Source organism: Homalodisca vitripennis, chromosome 6 (genome assembly GCF_021130785.1).
Source record: "Homalodisca vitripennis isolate AUS2020 chromosome 6, UT_GWSS_2.1, whole genome shotgun sequence".
Classification (NCBI taxonomy): domain Eukaryota; kingdom Metazoa; phylum Arthropoda; class Insecta; order Hemiptera; family Cicadellidae; genus Homalodisca; species Homalodisca vitripennis.
Window position 1 is genome coordinate 159209392 of NC_060212.1, and position 18828 is coordinate 159228219.

An 18828-nucleotide genomic window follows, 5' to 3' on the forward strand; every position below is an offset into this window, starting at 1 on the left:
TCAGAACTGTACAGAGGCTGTTGAAGATGTTTTATATTGTGTTTTGTTACAACATGCTAAATAAGACTTTATAAATGAGCTGGTGTGTAGTCTTGTGCAGAATCCAATCCAACCATCGCCTTCACACAGCATCTTATAGCCATCTTAGGACATCAAGACAATATCCCTTATTGACTATCTGATGTTTAATATTGTTGTGGTTGATTTATGATAAATAAAAAGAAACATATGAATACAACATGTTTATTTATTAAGATTAAATCCATGACAATATTAAACATGGTATCAGGTTTATTTGAACCCATGATAAGTCAATTCAATTACGAAAAGTTGTAATGAAATCTGTTGTGATTGCTCTTATTTTAACCTGATTTTTGAAGCCTCACACGAATGTACAGGTAGCTAGGTTAAGAAATAGGTGAATTCAGTCCTCCATAGGAATCAGTTTTTAATGAAAATTTAGTAAATAACAGGAAGTTACTCAAACCGAAATTGGAAAACTATTGAACAGTGTCTGGTAATGACAAGAAAACTGAGGAGGTCTACGTGGCAATGCTCTTAAATTGCATTGGGGATGAAGCCCTAGAAGTTTATAAAACTTTTAAGACTAAAGATGACAAAACCATTTTTATCAGTACTGTGAAGCATACGAGAATGTGGTCTACAACAGATTTAAGTTCTCAAGGCTATTGATAATTTCATCAGTGACCTTTGGAAGTTGGCTAAGTTATGTGATTTTCAAGACGAGGATACATTAATAAGAGACAGAATTGTCATTGGTGTTCGAGATCAGAATCTTCAAGAAAGACTTTTGAAGTTATTGTATCTAACTTTAAACGAGCGATAAAACAAGGTAGGACAGCAGAAACTAGCTAACAGCTTGACCAAATTAAAGGTAAGTAAGATAAAATTATTAAGAAAACCCCCAGTTCTACACCCACACCTACTTCAAATATTTCCTCAAAAGACAAGATTCTGTAAAAAACAGTTTACCTATTGTAACTTCAAAGTCCAATCAACATAGGCCTAGTTCATTTAAGTGTTCTAGATTTAGCAGAAAACATGGTAAAAATCACTGCCCAGCCTATGGAAAAAGGTGTGTACTGTTTAAAAAAATAATCATTTTGCTATTGTATAACAGAAGAAAAATCAAGTCCATAGTGTCATACAGAGGTCCAGGAGGCAGCCCTTTATGTAGATACTCTTGAACATGACCAAGTGAATGTTGTCACTTCGGAAAAATTATTTGTGGATGGTATCAGTCCTTCTGGGTGATCAAGACTTTGTAGATTTCAAGTTACACAACAGAGCACAGTGTATTGTGCTTGACATATCAGCAACAAAGAAAAACAAAGTTCAAACGAGTGGATGTTTGCAGCAAATTGGTTAGGACGGGTGATCAGACGTGATACAGTCACGTCGCTACCGTCGCTAATACAGAGCTGGGTTTCCTTCCTTCCAAAGGGAGATGAGTGAGATTAATACCCTAAATTCTTCCTCATGGACAGTGGCGCATCCAGAAATCTTCTCTGGGGGGTGTCCAGAGCACCGAGGACACAGGAGCATAGAGACCTTCTTTATCAATAGGCGTTCCCGAGATTTGATAGTACTTCTGAACTAATAAAAGGAGGAAAAAGGTTAGGTCAGAGTTTACAGAGTACAGTAAAACCACCCTACCACCAATCACCAGGAAATTTATGTATGGATAGTTAAAATATTCTGAAACAAATATTTAAGTTTAAATCACAAATCAAGACCAAAGATAAACCTTGATGTCTACTCTCGGACAAAAAAGTACAGATATCCAACTTTGAAAGTTGACCATAAATTAACTAAAAGAGGTACAATAACGGGTGTTGTATTAAAATTTAGTTTGTATATTTTATCTTGCAAAAACCATTTTATCCACTACACTGCACCATTGGTAAATGCAGAGCGAACTTTAATACACCTGAGAGAACTAAATTGAAGTTAAAGGTATAAATTTCATTTCTGGGGAAGTGACAAGTAAAAAAAAAAAAACAGTTACTAAAAAGTAACAAATATAACCTGTAAATCTTAAGTTTTAAATTTATTTCACCAATTAAAGAGGGAAAAACTAACGATCATCCACAAGTAATGTTTTAAAAAGACAGAGGTAACAAAAAATGCTAATGTGTATTATAAAGATGAGGTTTATAGTCATAAAATATCTCAAAATGTTATGCATTTTCCATTTAATTTCACAGGTATTCTAAAATTAATAGTTATAATTTAATAAATTGGTAATGTTAAATCAAAACGAAAATAGAGATATACAACAGAAATATAAGGCTAAAGCACTATGGAATCTCATCAATTCTGAGACAGTCAAAACAAACCATTCAGTCTGGTCTTAAACTAACTGTAAATAATAAAATCATAGACAATCTAACTGAAGTAGCTGAACATCTTCAACACGTACTTCACCCAGATAGCAGAAATTAATTTGCAGAAGTTTCATCAACAGCAGAGAAACAAGAGACTAGTTTAAGGGAATGACTCTATTACAACTCTTCTCAAACAACCATTTCAAATGACTCCCACAACTCACAAAGAGTAAAATCCGTAATCTGCAGCCTAAACAGTAAATTATCTAATAACATTGATGAATACTCATCTAAAATTGTAAAACACTGCACTGAAGAATTAATCCCACCCTAACTACATAAATAAATCAAAATAAGAGTTATGTGCCCTCTGGACTGAAAATCTCTAAAATATACATACCCCAAACTCAAAAAAGGACCAAAACCAGAACCGGAAAATTACTAACCAATATCACTGATCTCAACATTTTCCAAAATTATTGTGAACAATACAATTGGATCTCTTAAACAACATAGCTTAGTTTACCACTACCAGCATGGGTTTCAGATACTGAGATCTACGACAACTGCTATCATCAGTCTAGTCAAGACCGTCATTGACAACATTGATGAAGAAAGATAAATGACAGCTTTATTCCTTGACTATAGCAAAGTTTTTGACTGTTTGGGGCACAGCTTGATCTCCGGAAAATTAGCATCTTTAGAAGTTACAGGTATCACAAAAGATTGGTTTGCGAGCTATCTACAAGGACGATCTCAAGTTGTTGAGCTACAGTACACCGCATCTGGACTTACAACCACAATCAAGTGAACTCCACAACCACGAGGAGTCCCTCAGGGATCTGTGCTGAGCCCTGTACTATTCATACTGTTTATTAATGACTGTCCCTCTTTCATACAAAACCATAGCACTCACTGCATGATCTATGCAGATGACACAACCGTCCTGATAAAAACTAAGTAGCAGAAAAACTGTATTCTAACTCCTTCACATCACTGCAGAATATCCCCACTTAAAGTAAATCTAATGACCAATTATTAAACCCTGAGGAAACACAGCAGTGCACTTCAGTAAAAGAAAAGATCAAATACCAAGTATCCCTGATGTATCCGTGGTTAACCATATTAAGTCCTTAGTTTACGGATTACTTTAAACAGTAACCTTTCATGGACAGAGCATGTAAACAATATCTGCAAAAAGATATTGCATCTATGTTGTTAATGTTAAACAACTGAAATGGATTGGAATACAGGAAGCTGCGAAAACAACTTATTATGCATTAGTTGAATCTCATATGAACTATGGGTTGGTAGTTTGGGGCAACTCCTTGGAAACCTCAAAATAATACTCATGCTGTAGAAGAAAGCAGTTAGATCTCTAGCTCTTCAAAGCTGTTGTCAAGCATTTCAGTTACCTCTCATAATCACTGTAACTATCCTTTAGATCTATGAAGCCATCTTACATGTCGACAGGTTAAACCTACAAACAAATGGGGATATCCACATTAGCACACTCGTCACGCCTCCAGATGTGTCTTATTTCACCATCAGACTGCACTTAATGGATAAACCTTCTTTCATTGGCCTGGCCAAAAGCTAAAAAAACATGCTACCAGATAACCTCAGGAACTTTTCAAGAAATGGACTGAAGAGACCTTAGAAATTTTCTAGTGACAAGACCAATACTCTGGAAGAGTTCCTGGCAACACCAAGTAGTAGATGGTCAACTTAAATGTTGTTTGTATATGACGCTATTACTGTACTTTTGTTCATGTAATAAAGGAATTTGATTGATTGAAATGCCTTCTTTTATTGCCTCATTGGTTTTAATCATGCAACATTTTATTTCAAAATATTACTTTTTTTTACTTGTCCAGGCTACTAACAACACAAAAGAAAAATCCACGGACAATCACAACTTGACTGAATTTTAGGTTGTATTATTATACATCACAGAGCCAAGACGGTCTACATAAAAACAAAAAAAAAATAATCAGCTCAGAGGTTTGGAAATTACAGGTTACTTGAGTGTCGGACACATAATTATCTTGCCAAGTCAACTGTGTCAACCACGGTCAGTTTTTATAGCCCAGTGCTTTTTATTGCCCACTCCATTATTATATAAGATATCTCCGATCTTTAAACCGATCTGTGAAATAACACCCTCTTCAATGTTTATATAAAACTTAATAATAAAGGTCTGAATAAACTTCATTGTAGTTTTATTTATTTTAAAATATGTTGGGAACTAATTGAATTTTTCAATTGAAAACAATTATAACTACATTGCTACTCTTGTTTATTAAATTAATTTTGCTATATGAATAAACACTTTGGAAATAGCTTACAATACTGGCATATTCTGTGCTACTGCTACAAAAATAGCAATTATTCATAACACATTGGCTGCAGTGACATACATACTTGTACCATCCAAAGGTAGTACTAGATAAGATAGGTGCTTCTTACCAAAGTGAAATTTTTAATATTAAAAAAAAATTGTCAAGCTTTTTGTTAATATTCAATAATTTGTATCAAGCCCTGTTTGATACGTTTTATTTATGTAGAGAAATTTATGCTAACTAAACGATTACTGTAATATAAGACAATAATAATAATAATAATCAAATTATTTGAAGGTAATTTTGTTTGGTTGTTCAAGTTTAAGTTCATAAAATATAAGGTAAATAAGATAAATTTATGTTATCAATCGTACACCAGCATAATTAAGTATTTCACGGTGTCTGGTGGTGGGGCCAGCAGTAGTATGGGGAGTGGGTGAATATTCACCTGTTGGGTAAGGAAAGCAGACCACACATGCCCTCCCTTGCTGGACGTCAGACACTACTTATTAGGAAAAGTAGCTTAAATTAGATAATATTGAATGTAGTTTGTATGGTAAAACTTTCAGTTAGTATTTCATATCAGATTTGTAAAATACTACTGAGTAGTAATAATGAAGTAAAGAGTTGTTTTATTAAATGAATAAACACATATGGATGTAGTGAATGAGTTCTGAAAGTTAATTATAATTGGAAATTCACAATAAAATATATTTTTAATAGTATGAATGCAGTATTGAAATGTAATAAAATAACATGTAGTTTTCTTGAAAATGATTAATATTAACACCTTAACTGCCTACTTCATGAATGGTACAGTGCCAAACTTTTTCATGTAAATTCTTGTAACTTTTGGGTTTTTTGTCTTTACTGCGTACTAATAACTACAATTTGATGATCTATTTATCAATATCATGTCTATAAAGGATCGTGTACTTTTGCCTGACCCGAACATTTTAATTTTAAAATTTTACTAAAATACCTACCTTGAGCCATGATATAAGGCACCTTTAGTTTTCTTTGATGGCAGAACGAACATCTCATATGTATTTTACTCTCTGGTTTCTGTAGACACGTCAGCTGTCCTGTACGTAACTATTTCACTAAAAGAAAGATGTCATTCATTCTCTAAACTGTTTTCCTACCATTTTACAGGAAACCCGTGTTTCTGTGTGCTAAGTGATGTTAAGCTGATTGTATGGCGTATGTAGTGCTTAGTTACTTAGGAAAATGAGTGAACAAGTGTGTTTAATCTGAAATTTAAGGAATGATTGACAATCTTTCATCACCGGGTTTGAATGCCGGTATAAGTGATGATGTTAGTGTCGATTCATTGGCAGTTAGTGATATACTTGACAACAGAGTCCGTGATCCAGACTTTATTCTTGTACATACTCTGAAAACTACTATGACGTTAACAATGTCTTTGAATGCAGACAGTGATGCTAATAACAATACAAACCACACATCTGGTACTAGCAATACTACAAACACCCTCAGTACTGGTGTAGGCTGTGGCATATATATATATAGATTTTTTTAGCATTACTTGACCGAATAAAAAAGGCGAAATGTGGCAAGAAATATGTCACAAGTGGCATTTGTAGTGAATGTCCCGAAAAACTATTTTTGTGTGAGAAATGACTGAGACATTCGCAAGTAATGTTTGTTAATTTTATAAAATCAAGTAAAATAAAATTTGTAATACATTGAGATAAACAATGTTACAATTTTGTGTTATTTTATGTATTACCAAATAACATGATCCCGTTTGTTTGTTAATATCTGTGAGCTGTTGAAGCGGTGAGATTAAAAAGGAAAACATTCCAGTAACCCTAATTTTACAGGAAACAATAAAAACTCCATAACAACCTTAGCTTAGCATTAAGAGTAAAATGAACAATTACAAATTTGTTTATTACATTTAAGGTAATATTTTTGTGTAAATACTTTTTTTAATATAACCAATAGTTTTATCCTGAGAGACAAATAAAACTGATGGAATATTTTCCTTTTTTATCTCAACACAGGAAGAAGGTGGAAAAACTATTTTAAAAACCCTCAGCTTTTATCAAATCAAATTAGTTTTAATTGTCTCAAAATATGAATTGCAATAATTACTTAGAAACAAAGGAGTTACAATGTAAAATGTTGCTTTTAGCTTGGGATTTTCAGTAGGTATTTTTAGTCATCACCGTCTTCTTGGTTATCAGTAGTTGAAGGCCACTCCAATATGTTCTCATAAAAAAGTCTATATTGATCTGGCACATAATGTATTATTTTAGATACATCATTAAGTTTAGCTACCTTAATTGGAACTTTTCCATTATAGGCTCTTTCACTTGGAAGGATAACTTCACCACCTTTGTAAAGTTTGAAAATACTATCACTGTTCAATCCATCAATGAATCGACGTGCAGTCACGTATCCCCTTTTTGCTGCAGAAAAAAGTAAGATGGCTGTATTGTACTGACTTTGAAAGGTTCCTTAGTTCTTACACTTTGACAGGTTTTTTTGAAATATTCAGGGCCACCACTGGTTAAAATCAAGTATGTCATGATTTTTAACACTTTTTACTATGAACTTAGGCTCCAGTTTTTTTGCACTTTGTATCATTTTGTTGTATTGCCTCAGGGGAATAAACTCTGTCATGGCGACGAAATTACCCTCTTGATGACCCCAAAAATCCCGGTCACAAGGTAAAAAAACTGTGCCCTCTAGTTGGGAAAAAAACTTGAATTTCATGAAACCGCTTCATAAGAGTTAATGATAAAAAAATACCTAACCATTGTTTGGTTACGATTTTGCCCTGGGCATGCATCACTAAAAACATAAAGAGTTTTTACTTGTTCATTAACACTGTTTTTGATGTAGTCATTCAATAAGGAACACACATCGTTAGCACCTTTTTTTTTGCAACTCCTTCATGGTATGTATACATTGTAGCCTTGTCATCACTTAAGCTGTGGACACAAAACACATAATGCCATAATTTTCGGAGATAAAAACATCTCCTGCACAGGCATGCAAGGTAAAGGGAGGTTTTGCATAAAATCAAAACACACTGCATGAACATCATCCCTATTTTTGCAAATTTCAGTGATCTCTTCAATCTTTTTGTAAAAATTTACATGCTCTCCTTTTATGGATCATTAACTCCACTGCAGATGTTTTCTTTGCACTATTCAGTCAGATTTGTAGATTTAATTTTAGTATTAAGATTTTCGCATGTAGAAACACACATCTAACTTGTGGCCTACCGAATCGGTATCCATATTTTTCTTTGTAGTAATTAAGGAAGTATTCATATTTAATTGTTTTTGCTAAGATCAGGATGTTTTTTCAATGAACATATCATGCATAATTTTGCATGTAAGGCCAGCCTCTAGGTAAGTTACTTCGATGGATGAGTAATGAGAGGTTTTTTTTGGATATGATTCGATATGCTCATTCAACTTAATTAAAACTTCATTTTGGAATTTTTGAATGATTACCATGTCTACCTCTCATATCCATAGGCTGCTTTCCTTTGGTTAAAATAGATGTCAAACGAAAAACAACCTTGCTAGTTACTGCATGTAAGCTTAAGTAAGCCTTACGGCACACTTTCAAACTTTTTTACCATCAACTACGGTGTTATATTTAAAAGATGAGGAAAGCTGTTTTGAATGTGGACTAATAGATCTGTGCCTTTGAACATCACAGCGGTCAATCAAACCTATCAAATAAGTGTCCCGTTCATTCTTAGGCCTACCACTGTAAACCGTACTAACTATTTTAAGTTTTTGTTCCTCAGTAAAATTAGAGGTACATTTGTTCCTACAGTCCACATTCAGGACCTGTAGTCTTTTGTTCAACTAATACTCCAGAAGTTGTTACAAACTCTTCTCCTTTCAGCCTAGCAACTTTCATTTTACTTTAGAGCATTTCCTACGCCTCTCCTTTTCTTAGCAGGGCTTTCTTCATTTTCTGATGCTTCAGACATAGTTTTTGATCATCAAAATGATTAGAACTCACTTAACTTACAGGGGTAATAGCACAATTACTGAAAATAAATAGTGTTAAATACTCTCATAAACCTTACAACTTTAACTACTTACAGGTTAGTGTATTAGCAATAATAAACCAATATTACACACAATGCACTCTACTGGCCAAACAACGAACTACTCCTCACTGAGGTTAAAAAGGAAAACATTCCTGGGGAATGTTTTCTTTCTTAATCTCAGTCTAGAATCAAATGGGTTGCCATGGCTACTAAATATAAAGGAATGTTTTCTTTATTTATCTCATTAGAAGCATTTAGGGTCTGAAAAACAAAATGGCTATTTCAACTCAATTTGTCAAAAAACTGGAATGTTTTTCCTTTTTAATCTCACCGCTTCTGTTTAGGTAAAGTGGCCAGAAAAATTGTTATGATAATGTCAAATCTTTCAATCTCAGTTAATCAGCTTAAAAATCACTTTACCACAAAAGACAACATCCTGTGAAATGTTCTGCTCTTTCTAGTTCAAGTCTTATTATTGAGTTCTGTCAGAGTGCTGCACAAGCAGGATGCAAAAGAAAATGGCTACCAGCTGCATAGTGATGCTGTCAGGTAACTTCACCTGATGAGTTATGTCATAACCCTTTAAGGAGTGCGTGTAAACTCTACATAATGAGTAAGGACGTCATATGACGTATACTCTTATAGTGGCCCAAAGGAGTACGGACGTCATATGACATTTAGCCTCTGTATTTTTGTATTATCGTAAATGCATTGCTATTACTGATTGCCTTTTAGTAGATTAGTCTGTAAAGTGGTTCCATCTATCGGCAACATACTTAACTTCCATTTTTTGTGCTGGGATTCACTTGTAATCTGATTTTACCACCATATCGCAGTAGTCACCTGGTAGAAGCTACTGACTCAAGGTCGCGTTGAGCGCGCATCGCTTTTCTGTCAGAATATGCCGCCACATTATACTAGCCATTCCTTGTATATTGCATACTGTGGCCATATTTATCTTGTGAGAGTGACTTACATTTGTTGAGCAACCATCTAGTTTGTTACTGTTGTCCAAATGGCATACAATATTGATTGAGTCTGCCGTAGTGAGGAAATAAGACATTTGATTTTGAAAAAGTACTGAAATATTGACTTGTAGAACACGTATTCCTTTTTTATTAAGCTTTCAAATGTAAATAAACATTTTTTAAGAGATTTTAAAGACTTTAATTTTTTACTCCTTTTGGTAATTTTTTGGATTTCATCCATTACTCATTTTAGCCTATCAAAAGAAGACGTCATATGACGTCCATACTCCTTAAAGGGTTAAGGAACACAGGTGTCGTGTGAGTTGGCCCAATGCGGCAGCTAAGGTATCAAAGTAGTATGAGAGAGAGATCTATTGGTTAAAAAAAGGAACTTAATAATAATTTATTTCATTGTTAATTATCCTACTTTGTTTGTAATTATGGCATTGGGGTTTGTAATGTTCACAGAGACCAATTTGTGCAAGGATAAAAGAGACAGAGCCTAAAGTAGAACCCAGAAGTACTTGATTAAACCGTATAAAGTTTCAAATAAATTAACATTTGTTATAAGTATCATCCGTTTAAAAGGGATACAGTATTATTTATTGTTTTATTGTATGGGTAGTTAATTCACTGGCAAATTTAGCAATTTCTAAATATAGTTGTAATGATGCATAATAAACCATGTTCAAACATCTGTGTGATTTTCATTTCATCCACTAAGTTATCGTACAACTTATTTATTAGAGAACATGTTATTGACATTGAAAACTCCTGGAGCAATTGGAACAATTTTACACTGCAGTCAATGTTATTAAAACAACACTTTTCCAATATAATTTTTTTTTTTGACGAGGCCTTTTGAAATCAAAGGTTTCACCGTCAAGCGACTACAAATAAATATACTGTATTGCATAAGCAATGCTCTAATAGACTAAAACCCCAGAGCTTCTCTTAACTATTTTCCCCAAGTTGTAAATCTGGTTACCTAAAATGGAATAAACAAAGAGCGACATACCCTATATTCCATACCCAGAATCAGCACGACTATTAGAATTAATTCCACCACCACTATCGTAGATGATATGTTTGTTACTTTTAAAACAGGTTTTTTCTTTATTTTACCACCATTTGTTAGTCTATTAAATGGATAGACTCTTACTTAGAAATTATTTTACATAGTACTTACCCATAACAACTATAAAAAACTTTAATAAATACCATTACTTACCCATCAACGACCCTGCTACAATTGCGAGTCCAAGTCCTTTACTGACTGCTGCCTTAAGGCATGGTACTGAAATCAAATAAATAAATAAAAGTATAAATCTTTGTATAGAGATACAATACTAACTACGACTTGAAAGTAAGTCTATTGTTCACAAAACAATTCATAACACAGCTCAATAGCACTGACTTTTTGATTGGAGTGAATTCCCAAACATATATGTTATATGAAGCACATACAGAGTGTGGCTAGACAAAACCGGATTAAGGCTAACAAATTATGATTACAAATAATTACAATTTGATGTTATTTCAATGTACTCCCCATGGAGTACAACTTCAGTCTCTACAGCATTTTTCACTATGCTTTGCAATGCTGCAGATCATTTTCTGTAAGTCCGATCATGACTTCCGTCACTTTTTCTTTAACTGCTTCAAAAGTCTACAATCTCCCCTTTCAAAGCTGATTTGACTGATTAATGACTTCATGATTAATCATTGCCAGTTTTTTTTATTTCATTTAGGTACTGAGTAGGATAGTGAAACCGGCAGGAACAATGGCAATGAACATGCAATTATTGTCTCAAAATGTATTTTTAAACATTGAACAATGTTTTAAATGGTTACAAGATAATAATGGCCTTGCTCCTTTACATCTAAAGTGTTCAGTTTTTAGTAAGCATATGAAAGCTAGAAAAGTGGAAATCGAATAGCATTTCGTTGTATGAAAATTCACAATATGATGTATCAAAAAACAAACCTGAGAAAACTTTTGTCAACATTCTAAATTTGGTATTATGAATATATTGAGAATCATGTACTATTTTAATTGGAATCAAACAAACTATGACTTTTTAATTAATAAACGTAGTTTTGGCGGCATCAGTACCTGCAGGAATAGGCCTACCATTTCAAATTGCCTAAAGTAATTATTGTAAATACTACACTGCTGAAGATAGTTTTAATATAAAGTGTATTTATTCTATATAATCTGAAATAAATACAAACATTTTACATATAAAATTATAGCTTCACTATAATATGATTTTAAAACCCTAAAACTTAATTCATTTCAACATTATTGCTCCAAATTAATTCAAAAGTAAAATCATGTGTATGGTATCTGATAATTGCCACAAGTAGAATGACGATGTACATGTGTTTTTTGTTTTACAAGGAGTCAGACATGTTTATCCTTAAAAATAGTAAAAGGAAAAGTAGATTTTATTAGTTTTTTGTAAAATTTTATAAATATAGATAGCATAGATAGTTTTTTTTAAATTTATTGTTAATATATTAATATTTAAGATTTAAAACAAGTAGAACTATATTGCTATTTAAAATATATATTTACACAAAATATGCTCTAACATTTAGCTTCCAGTATTTTTAGATGGTCTTAAATATCAATGATTCAATAATCATGATTCGAGTTGTGTTGGTGGCCGCTTATGATACTGCAGTCTATAACTTACAATCATTAAACTCTGTGTTGCTCCCATAGAAATGAAATTTTTCCAGCCCCTTGAGTGATAGGTTTCACTAAAGCTCAGCCAATTATTGATGGCTTTCAGTTTTCTCCTTAAACATAATAACTTAATTATCATTGGGTAGAGTACGATAAGCGGACCCGGTTTTTATATCGATAATGACAAATGATATTACTTATTTATAACTATTAATATAACCAACTGTTACTGATCTTGAACGATAATTAAATTGTATAAATACTTCTTCATATAATAAACTAATTATTTATATAGATAATAATAGGCAGTCAAAAGTTCGTAGACCGTGAACCGAAGTTTAAAAAGTGCCATGTCAGCCGACCTGCTTGCAGATCATCTTTGTATTTTTATAGAAAAGAGAAGTATGCTCTCAATAACTTCTTGAAAGCGGTTAATCATTCTTACCCAGGAGGAAACATACAAATAGTTACAATACAATATATATATATATATATATATATATATATATATTATATATAATAATATATTATTATTATAATATATTGTATAACTTATACAATAGTTAGCATATTTCGTATTTTCTGTTTATACGTGTTTTGTTTCATTGTTAATTATGACTTTCCTATTTCCAGTTCTAGTTGCTCATTTGATCTTATAGCTCCTTTATTATTTATGAGGTTGTCACTATGTGTATTATATTATTTTAATTTCAAATATAATTGTTATTATGAATATGAAAATGTTGATAAGAAAGACTCATATTTGATACATAAATATTAAATATTGATTATAACAGCCTACTATTAAAAACAGAGTCGCTTGTTATTGTACTCTACTATTATAATTTTCTAACAAATGATGAAAAGTGTATTGAATAATGTAAAACATAGATAATAATTATAATAAGTTACTAACCATCAAGGAAATTATAATTGATAAAGAATTCGTCATAGCACTTTGGTGGAAGCAAAAGCAACACAGTACTTCTGAAATAAGTGATGAACTTTTCTTGATCCATTTTTAGGAATCGATATATCCGTTTGAACAGTAATTACTAGCAAGAGCTATACAATTAAATATATATTTACAAATACCTATCACAAATTCATTATACAAACGAAAAGTGAGGTTAGGTTAGGACGCCACTCTCCGGTCACTTCACTTCGCTGTTGCAGCTGTCTGTATTATATTTGTCTGTCTGCCAAATAAGTGAAATAAGTGCCAACCACACCAAAAAAACAATACACAGCTATCTCCTATGACCACTCGCCACGACGCGGCGTTCATAGAGTAATGACAACATACATTTGGACATGGACAACGTACAGGCAATATTGATTGACTTTCACCATAGCGTAGAGGGATTTTAGCTCTCTATCAGTGGACTATCATAGTGGACCATAATGGACCTTCTGACACTGGTTCTGAAAAAGTTTCATAATCCAAGCTCCAACCAAAGGTCCCGGGAGCTGTCAATACATATTTACAAGTATATTTGAGCCGCTTCCTAAAACGATTAGTGTGATCTATTAATATGCCAGTGGCGTTGAAACAATCCCTTCAAAAAGAGAAAACTAGTCATACAGACTGCAATGTATTCTATTCAATTCAAGAGTTTTTAGAGACAGAAATAGAACTTTGAAATCCTCTCACACTACACTTATAGTATTAACAAATAGGGATTGCGGCTAAAGTGTCAGGTAGTCACCTCGCCCGCACACAAGTGCAGAGGGTCAGAGCCAGCTCGGCACCTGCGATTATCCAATAACATCTCAGACTCATGGTTAGGCAAAAACAAGGACAATCTCAGTGCAATCTATGTTATTCGGTATCGTTTTTATAGTTTTTACAATATATAACTCACGTTATGATTAACCATAAAAACACAGATAAAAAAAATCTGGGCTTGCTTGAGAAGGACACTAGGTAACTAATAGGGCCGAAATCCAACAGGTACAAACTTCATGAAGTTTCGTGTGTGGGGGTCTGCATGTTTGTTGGTACCTATGGAACAACTCGGGCGCAGCCGTTATCCCAATTTGGGTAATACTTTAATAATAGTCTGAATTATAAAACCACTTAAAGGATTCATTAATTAGGATAACACCACGTATATCTTTTTCAACTAAACTGCCATAACATCATGCCTCAAACTATAAGGTTATCTGGTCTAAAATATTTTTGTTACAAAATGTAAAATATTATTATGCTGATGTTTTTGATTAATTAAAAGTCAATAAAGATATAATTCTGATACAATTTCGACATGCTAATTTGGCCACTAAGCAATGTAGTGTTTAACAGAAAATAAAAATATACATTTCACAACATAATTTTTCTTCGTACCAGTTTAACAACACATTTTTGGTACGTAAAATAGTATAGTTTTTAGTGCTATGGTTGGTCAATTACATATGCCTTTAAGCAATAAATTCTTTTCTAAGCAAAAAACATACAGGTTACAACAAGTTCAACCTCCTCCACTTAACGTTTGAATAAATGAAATTGTAAAATTTCTATTAGAAATTTGTATAGTGAAACAACATTTGAAGGTTTTATTGGTTTTGAAATATTCCAAAAATAACAAAAATATTTTGATTAACTAAAAATGATCTTGCTTAAAAACCTAGCTAACGATTGAAACCTAATTTTTCACCATTCTAAACCAAGTGACAGTTATTTTATTCTTCGACAAATAATAAATATACAATGGGAAAGGTTTAGAATTCGCTAGCATTATTGGTATTACATCTCATTCCTGTTTAAATCTCGGATAAACTTCGATTTTATCGACTACCATTCAGATTTCAAAAACTTGTTTTTTTATTCTATGAACAATTTTAATAGACATTTTTTGTTTTTAGCGAAAAAGAATTTGATATAGTTTCTCGTCATTTAAATATAGGAGGAATGTTCATCCAAATACGGGAAGAACAATTCTGCTTTTTACATTTCAATGCTCATTGCTTCCATTGTTAAATATATCTAAGAGAAGTATTAAATAATATAGTAAGGGAAGTCATTAATTTCCTTCATCATTCGTCCTGTTAAAAGGGACTTTGTATCAATCTGGAATTTTGTATTACTCAATTTATGAAATGTCTTTTTCACCTCCGTAGATTTAAAGGACTTGGCCGTCATCAATGTAAACTGGCTTGGCAAGCCCAAAAAGTCTAGCTTAGTATTTAAAATTACCGACAGCATTAAGCTTGATGACACCAGAACAATGTTTAACAAATAAACTAGATTTTTCTTGTTACTCTTGGCCAAAGAACCATACGTTAAAGTTAAAGTTGGTTAAGATAAGGTCAAAATCGGTTACGTGGGTGCTTAGTTCTTCAGGAAAATATCATAAAGTGCCATTAATTTATTTTTAACATTTTTAATCATGGATTTTAATTGGCATAAAGCTACATTGAAGTTTGGTTTGTCCATTGCATTTCTAAAATTTTAATTGTCAGATCCATTGTAATCGCTATTTGTAAGTTATTTTTTCTTAATTTTCTATAGGTGATGTAACTGCTTAATATACTTGATTAAAAATGGATATATGTCCAAGTTCTAAAGGGTACTGGCACAACCTAGGCCAGAGAGTTATACGAAAGAATAATTGTCACCACAGATGAACTGTAACACAAAACAGTGGCAATGCCCTATTGCTACGCAATTCGAACATCATTGCCTACTGCGCAGCGATAGGGGTGTTCTTTTACAACTCTCTTCATGTCACGTAAAGTGTTGCACGAATCTTAATTTGTAATCATTAGTTAGCGAAAACGATGGCAAGTGAAGAGTCCTAATTCAGATTGATATTGAGTTCCTGTATATTTTTCTAGTCTCGGTTTAATTATGGAGCATAATTTACGTTCATAAGATGATGACAGTTTATAATTAGAGAATGGTGGTAGTATAAGTCATTATAACGTATATTTGTGATGCTATAATCAGACTTTATCTGCTTGTATACTTCTGCTGAGTCTAGTGACCTCGATTAGAGCATTGGGTGACAAGTGACAACTCTTCGTACAATGCTGCTTACCTGTGAATAGCTTAATGCAACATCATAATATATTGGTTAATACGTTAAAATAGTTAATGCACTAATGCTGTTAACTTTTAATAGTTTTGGAACGTTCAGAGCACGTGATCCATGATCCTATTGCTATCCACTTAAAGCAATGACGTTCGGAGCAAAAAATTTATCAATAACGAATTAGTTTTTTGTTTGAAGTTTATTTTTGACGATGGAAGGAAACAGGATTTTTCGGACATTTGCCATCGTTCAGTGAAACAAAAAACAGTAGTTTTACTGATTTTCGATGGCAAATGTCCGAAAAATCCTGTTTCCTTCACAACGAATTAGTGGTGTACAAACTAATTTGCACTCAATGTCATATACCTCACATCCAATGGGTCTGCAACAGGTTAAATTTCCGTATAACATTGAATACTAACATGTATGTTATTTTTGGGTAACTAACCATAAAATAAAAAGAGCATTAAGCAGTTTATTTTTTTAGTCCCAGAAAACATTTTGAAGCAGGAATAAACGTTGGTCCGTAGCTGATTTTAATGACTGCATCATGTTTAAGTGGCAATTTCACAAATACAACCAAGGACTGAAACAATAGCATTGGATTTAGCAAGGATCTGAATTGGAAAACCCACATAAACATACTTTCCAAAGCAGCTCAGTTCATCAATCTTCTCTACATTTGTCTCATGTGATGTTCTAAAATTTTAGTACTTGGGTTTATTTGAATGCAAGTTAAAGTATAGCATTGAATTTTGGGGGTTTTGTGGTACCTTACTTTTATACAATATCTACTCTTAAAAAGGGGGGTTTTGGGTCGTCTGGTGAATGAAACAGGACAAAAGGTGCAGGAGGCGTTTCTGAACATGGTGGTATCCTTTCCCTCTTCTATTTTTGTTCATCGGGACATATTTTCCTGAATTTTAATAATCATGAGTGTGGTGACACTCAATATAGGAACAACTCAATCAGAGACAGGTATAGACTTAATTTTTTCAACAATTCAATAATCCTTGATCCCTAAATTATACAAGTCATTTTCCAATTCCATCACGGTGCAAATCAATCTAAACTAATTTAAAATGGATGTAAAGAATTACTTGGTGAAGAAGGCTTTATAATCTTCATGAAACTATTGAGATCAGCTGCACAGACATGTTATTAAGTGGTTTGCTTGGTGGTATTCTACTGAGACATTTTAGTTGTCTAATAATATTATTTTCAACAGGCTATTAGCTAAAGTTTTACTGATTTTCTAGATTAAACATACATAATTATGTTAAGACTAGCACAGGAAACAATGTTGTGTTCTACTGTGCACAGTAAAAACATGAACATTGTACAAAGTTGTCTCTAAGATCTTTCTTATCAAGAATTATGGAATAGACAGACAGATAACATGATTTAAAAAATATAAATTAAAGAAGTTACTCTTGCTAATACCAGCCAAAAGCAATAAAAATACAATAATATGTTGGTAACAGCAAAATATTGATAACTTCTCTTGGACGTTCACAATAATACTCTTACACCAGTTTTATTTATTTCTCTAAATGTATATTACATATTGCATTCTTCTGTCTGATTGTGAATCATTATGATAATTAACAACAGAATTTCGGCTTTACAGCAGTATAAGTGGTATTTCAACTTTAATAATCTTTATGCGGTAACATTATTTTCAAGATGCAACCAGTACTTGATTGCTTGGCAAATCCGGATTGACATCTTTTGTACTCAAATCCAATTAAAAATAATATTTGAAAATTAACACCTTCACTGCCGGTCTCTTCTGTGAGATAACCTTGATTATAGATCCTCAGAAGGATCCATAACTAAGAGTGATTCTTAGTTCTCTTCACCATCTAGTAGGTGCACTTGAGCATCTGCCATAGTCAAAATATTACAGAAATATATTAGTACTGGTTATTTTTCAAATGACATTTTGAATTAAACACTTGAGAAATAAAATTCTAAACTGCTTTATAAGGTCGTCTTTATTAATCATAAAGTTTTTTTAACACGTTCGCTACCAACCGGCACATATATGTGCCGGTAGGTCCATCAAGATAGACCACCATTGTGTGAGTTGGGCACTTCTCACAGACCAGCTCAAAGTAGTGTGGTCATTACCGTAGCCCAAGAGTACAAATTTGTTCAAATCAATTTATATATCATTTTATAGCCTTAGGCAAACGTATAACTTGATTCCACATCCCTTTTTTTACGTTGTATACATTTTGGCTAGTGGCACATATATGTGCCGGTCGGTCTGTAGCAAAAAATTAGGCTTAGGCTAAACCTCAAATATAAACCTTTTCTAGTTGAAAGTCAAGTAAAAATTGCCATAACTGTGTTAGGACACATTGGGAAAATAATAAAAACTAGTGTTG

The 18828-nt window shown here is 32.8% G+C and overlaps 1 protein-coding gene across 1 annotated transcript in view; it reads right to left on the minus strand.

Annotated features, from left to right (window-relative positions):
- Positions 1-13583, minus strand: part of LOC124365089 (mannose-P-dolichol utilization defect 1 protein homolog) — a 29865-nt gene extending 16282 nt beyond the window's left edge. Inside the window, exons 1-2 of the mRNA XM_046821022.1 lie at positions 13318-13583; positions 10938-11003 (exon numbers count right to left, since the gene is read on the minus strand). Coding sequence (XP_046676978.1) covers positions 10938-11003; positions 13318-13420 — 169 coding nt within the window. The 5' untranslated portion in view covers positions 13421-13583. The remainder of the gene's footprint in view (positions 1-10937; positions 11004-13317) is intronic.
- Positions 13584-18828: the final 5245 nt, after the last annotated feature.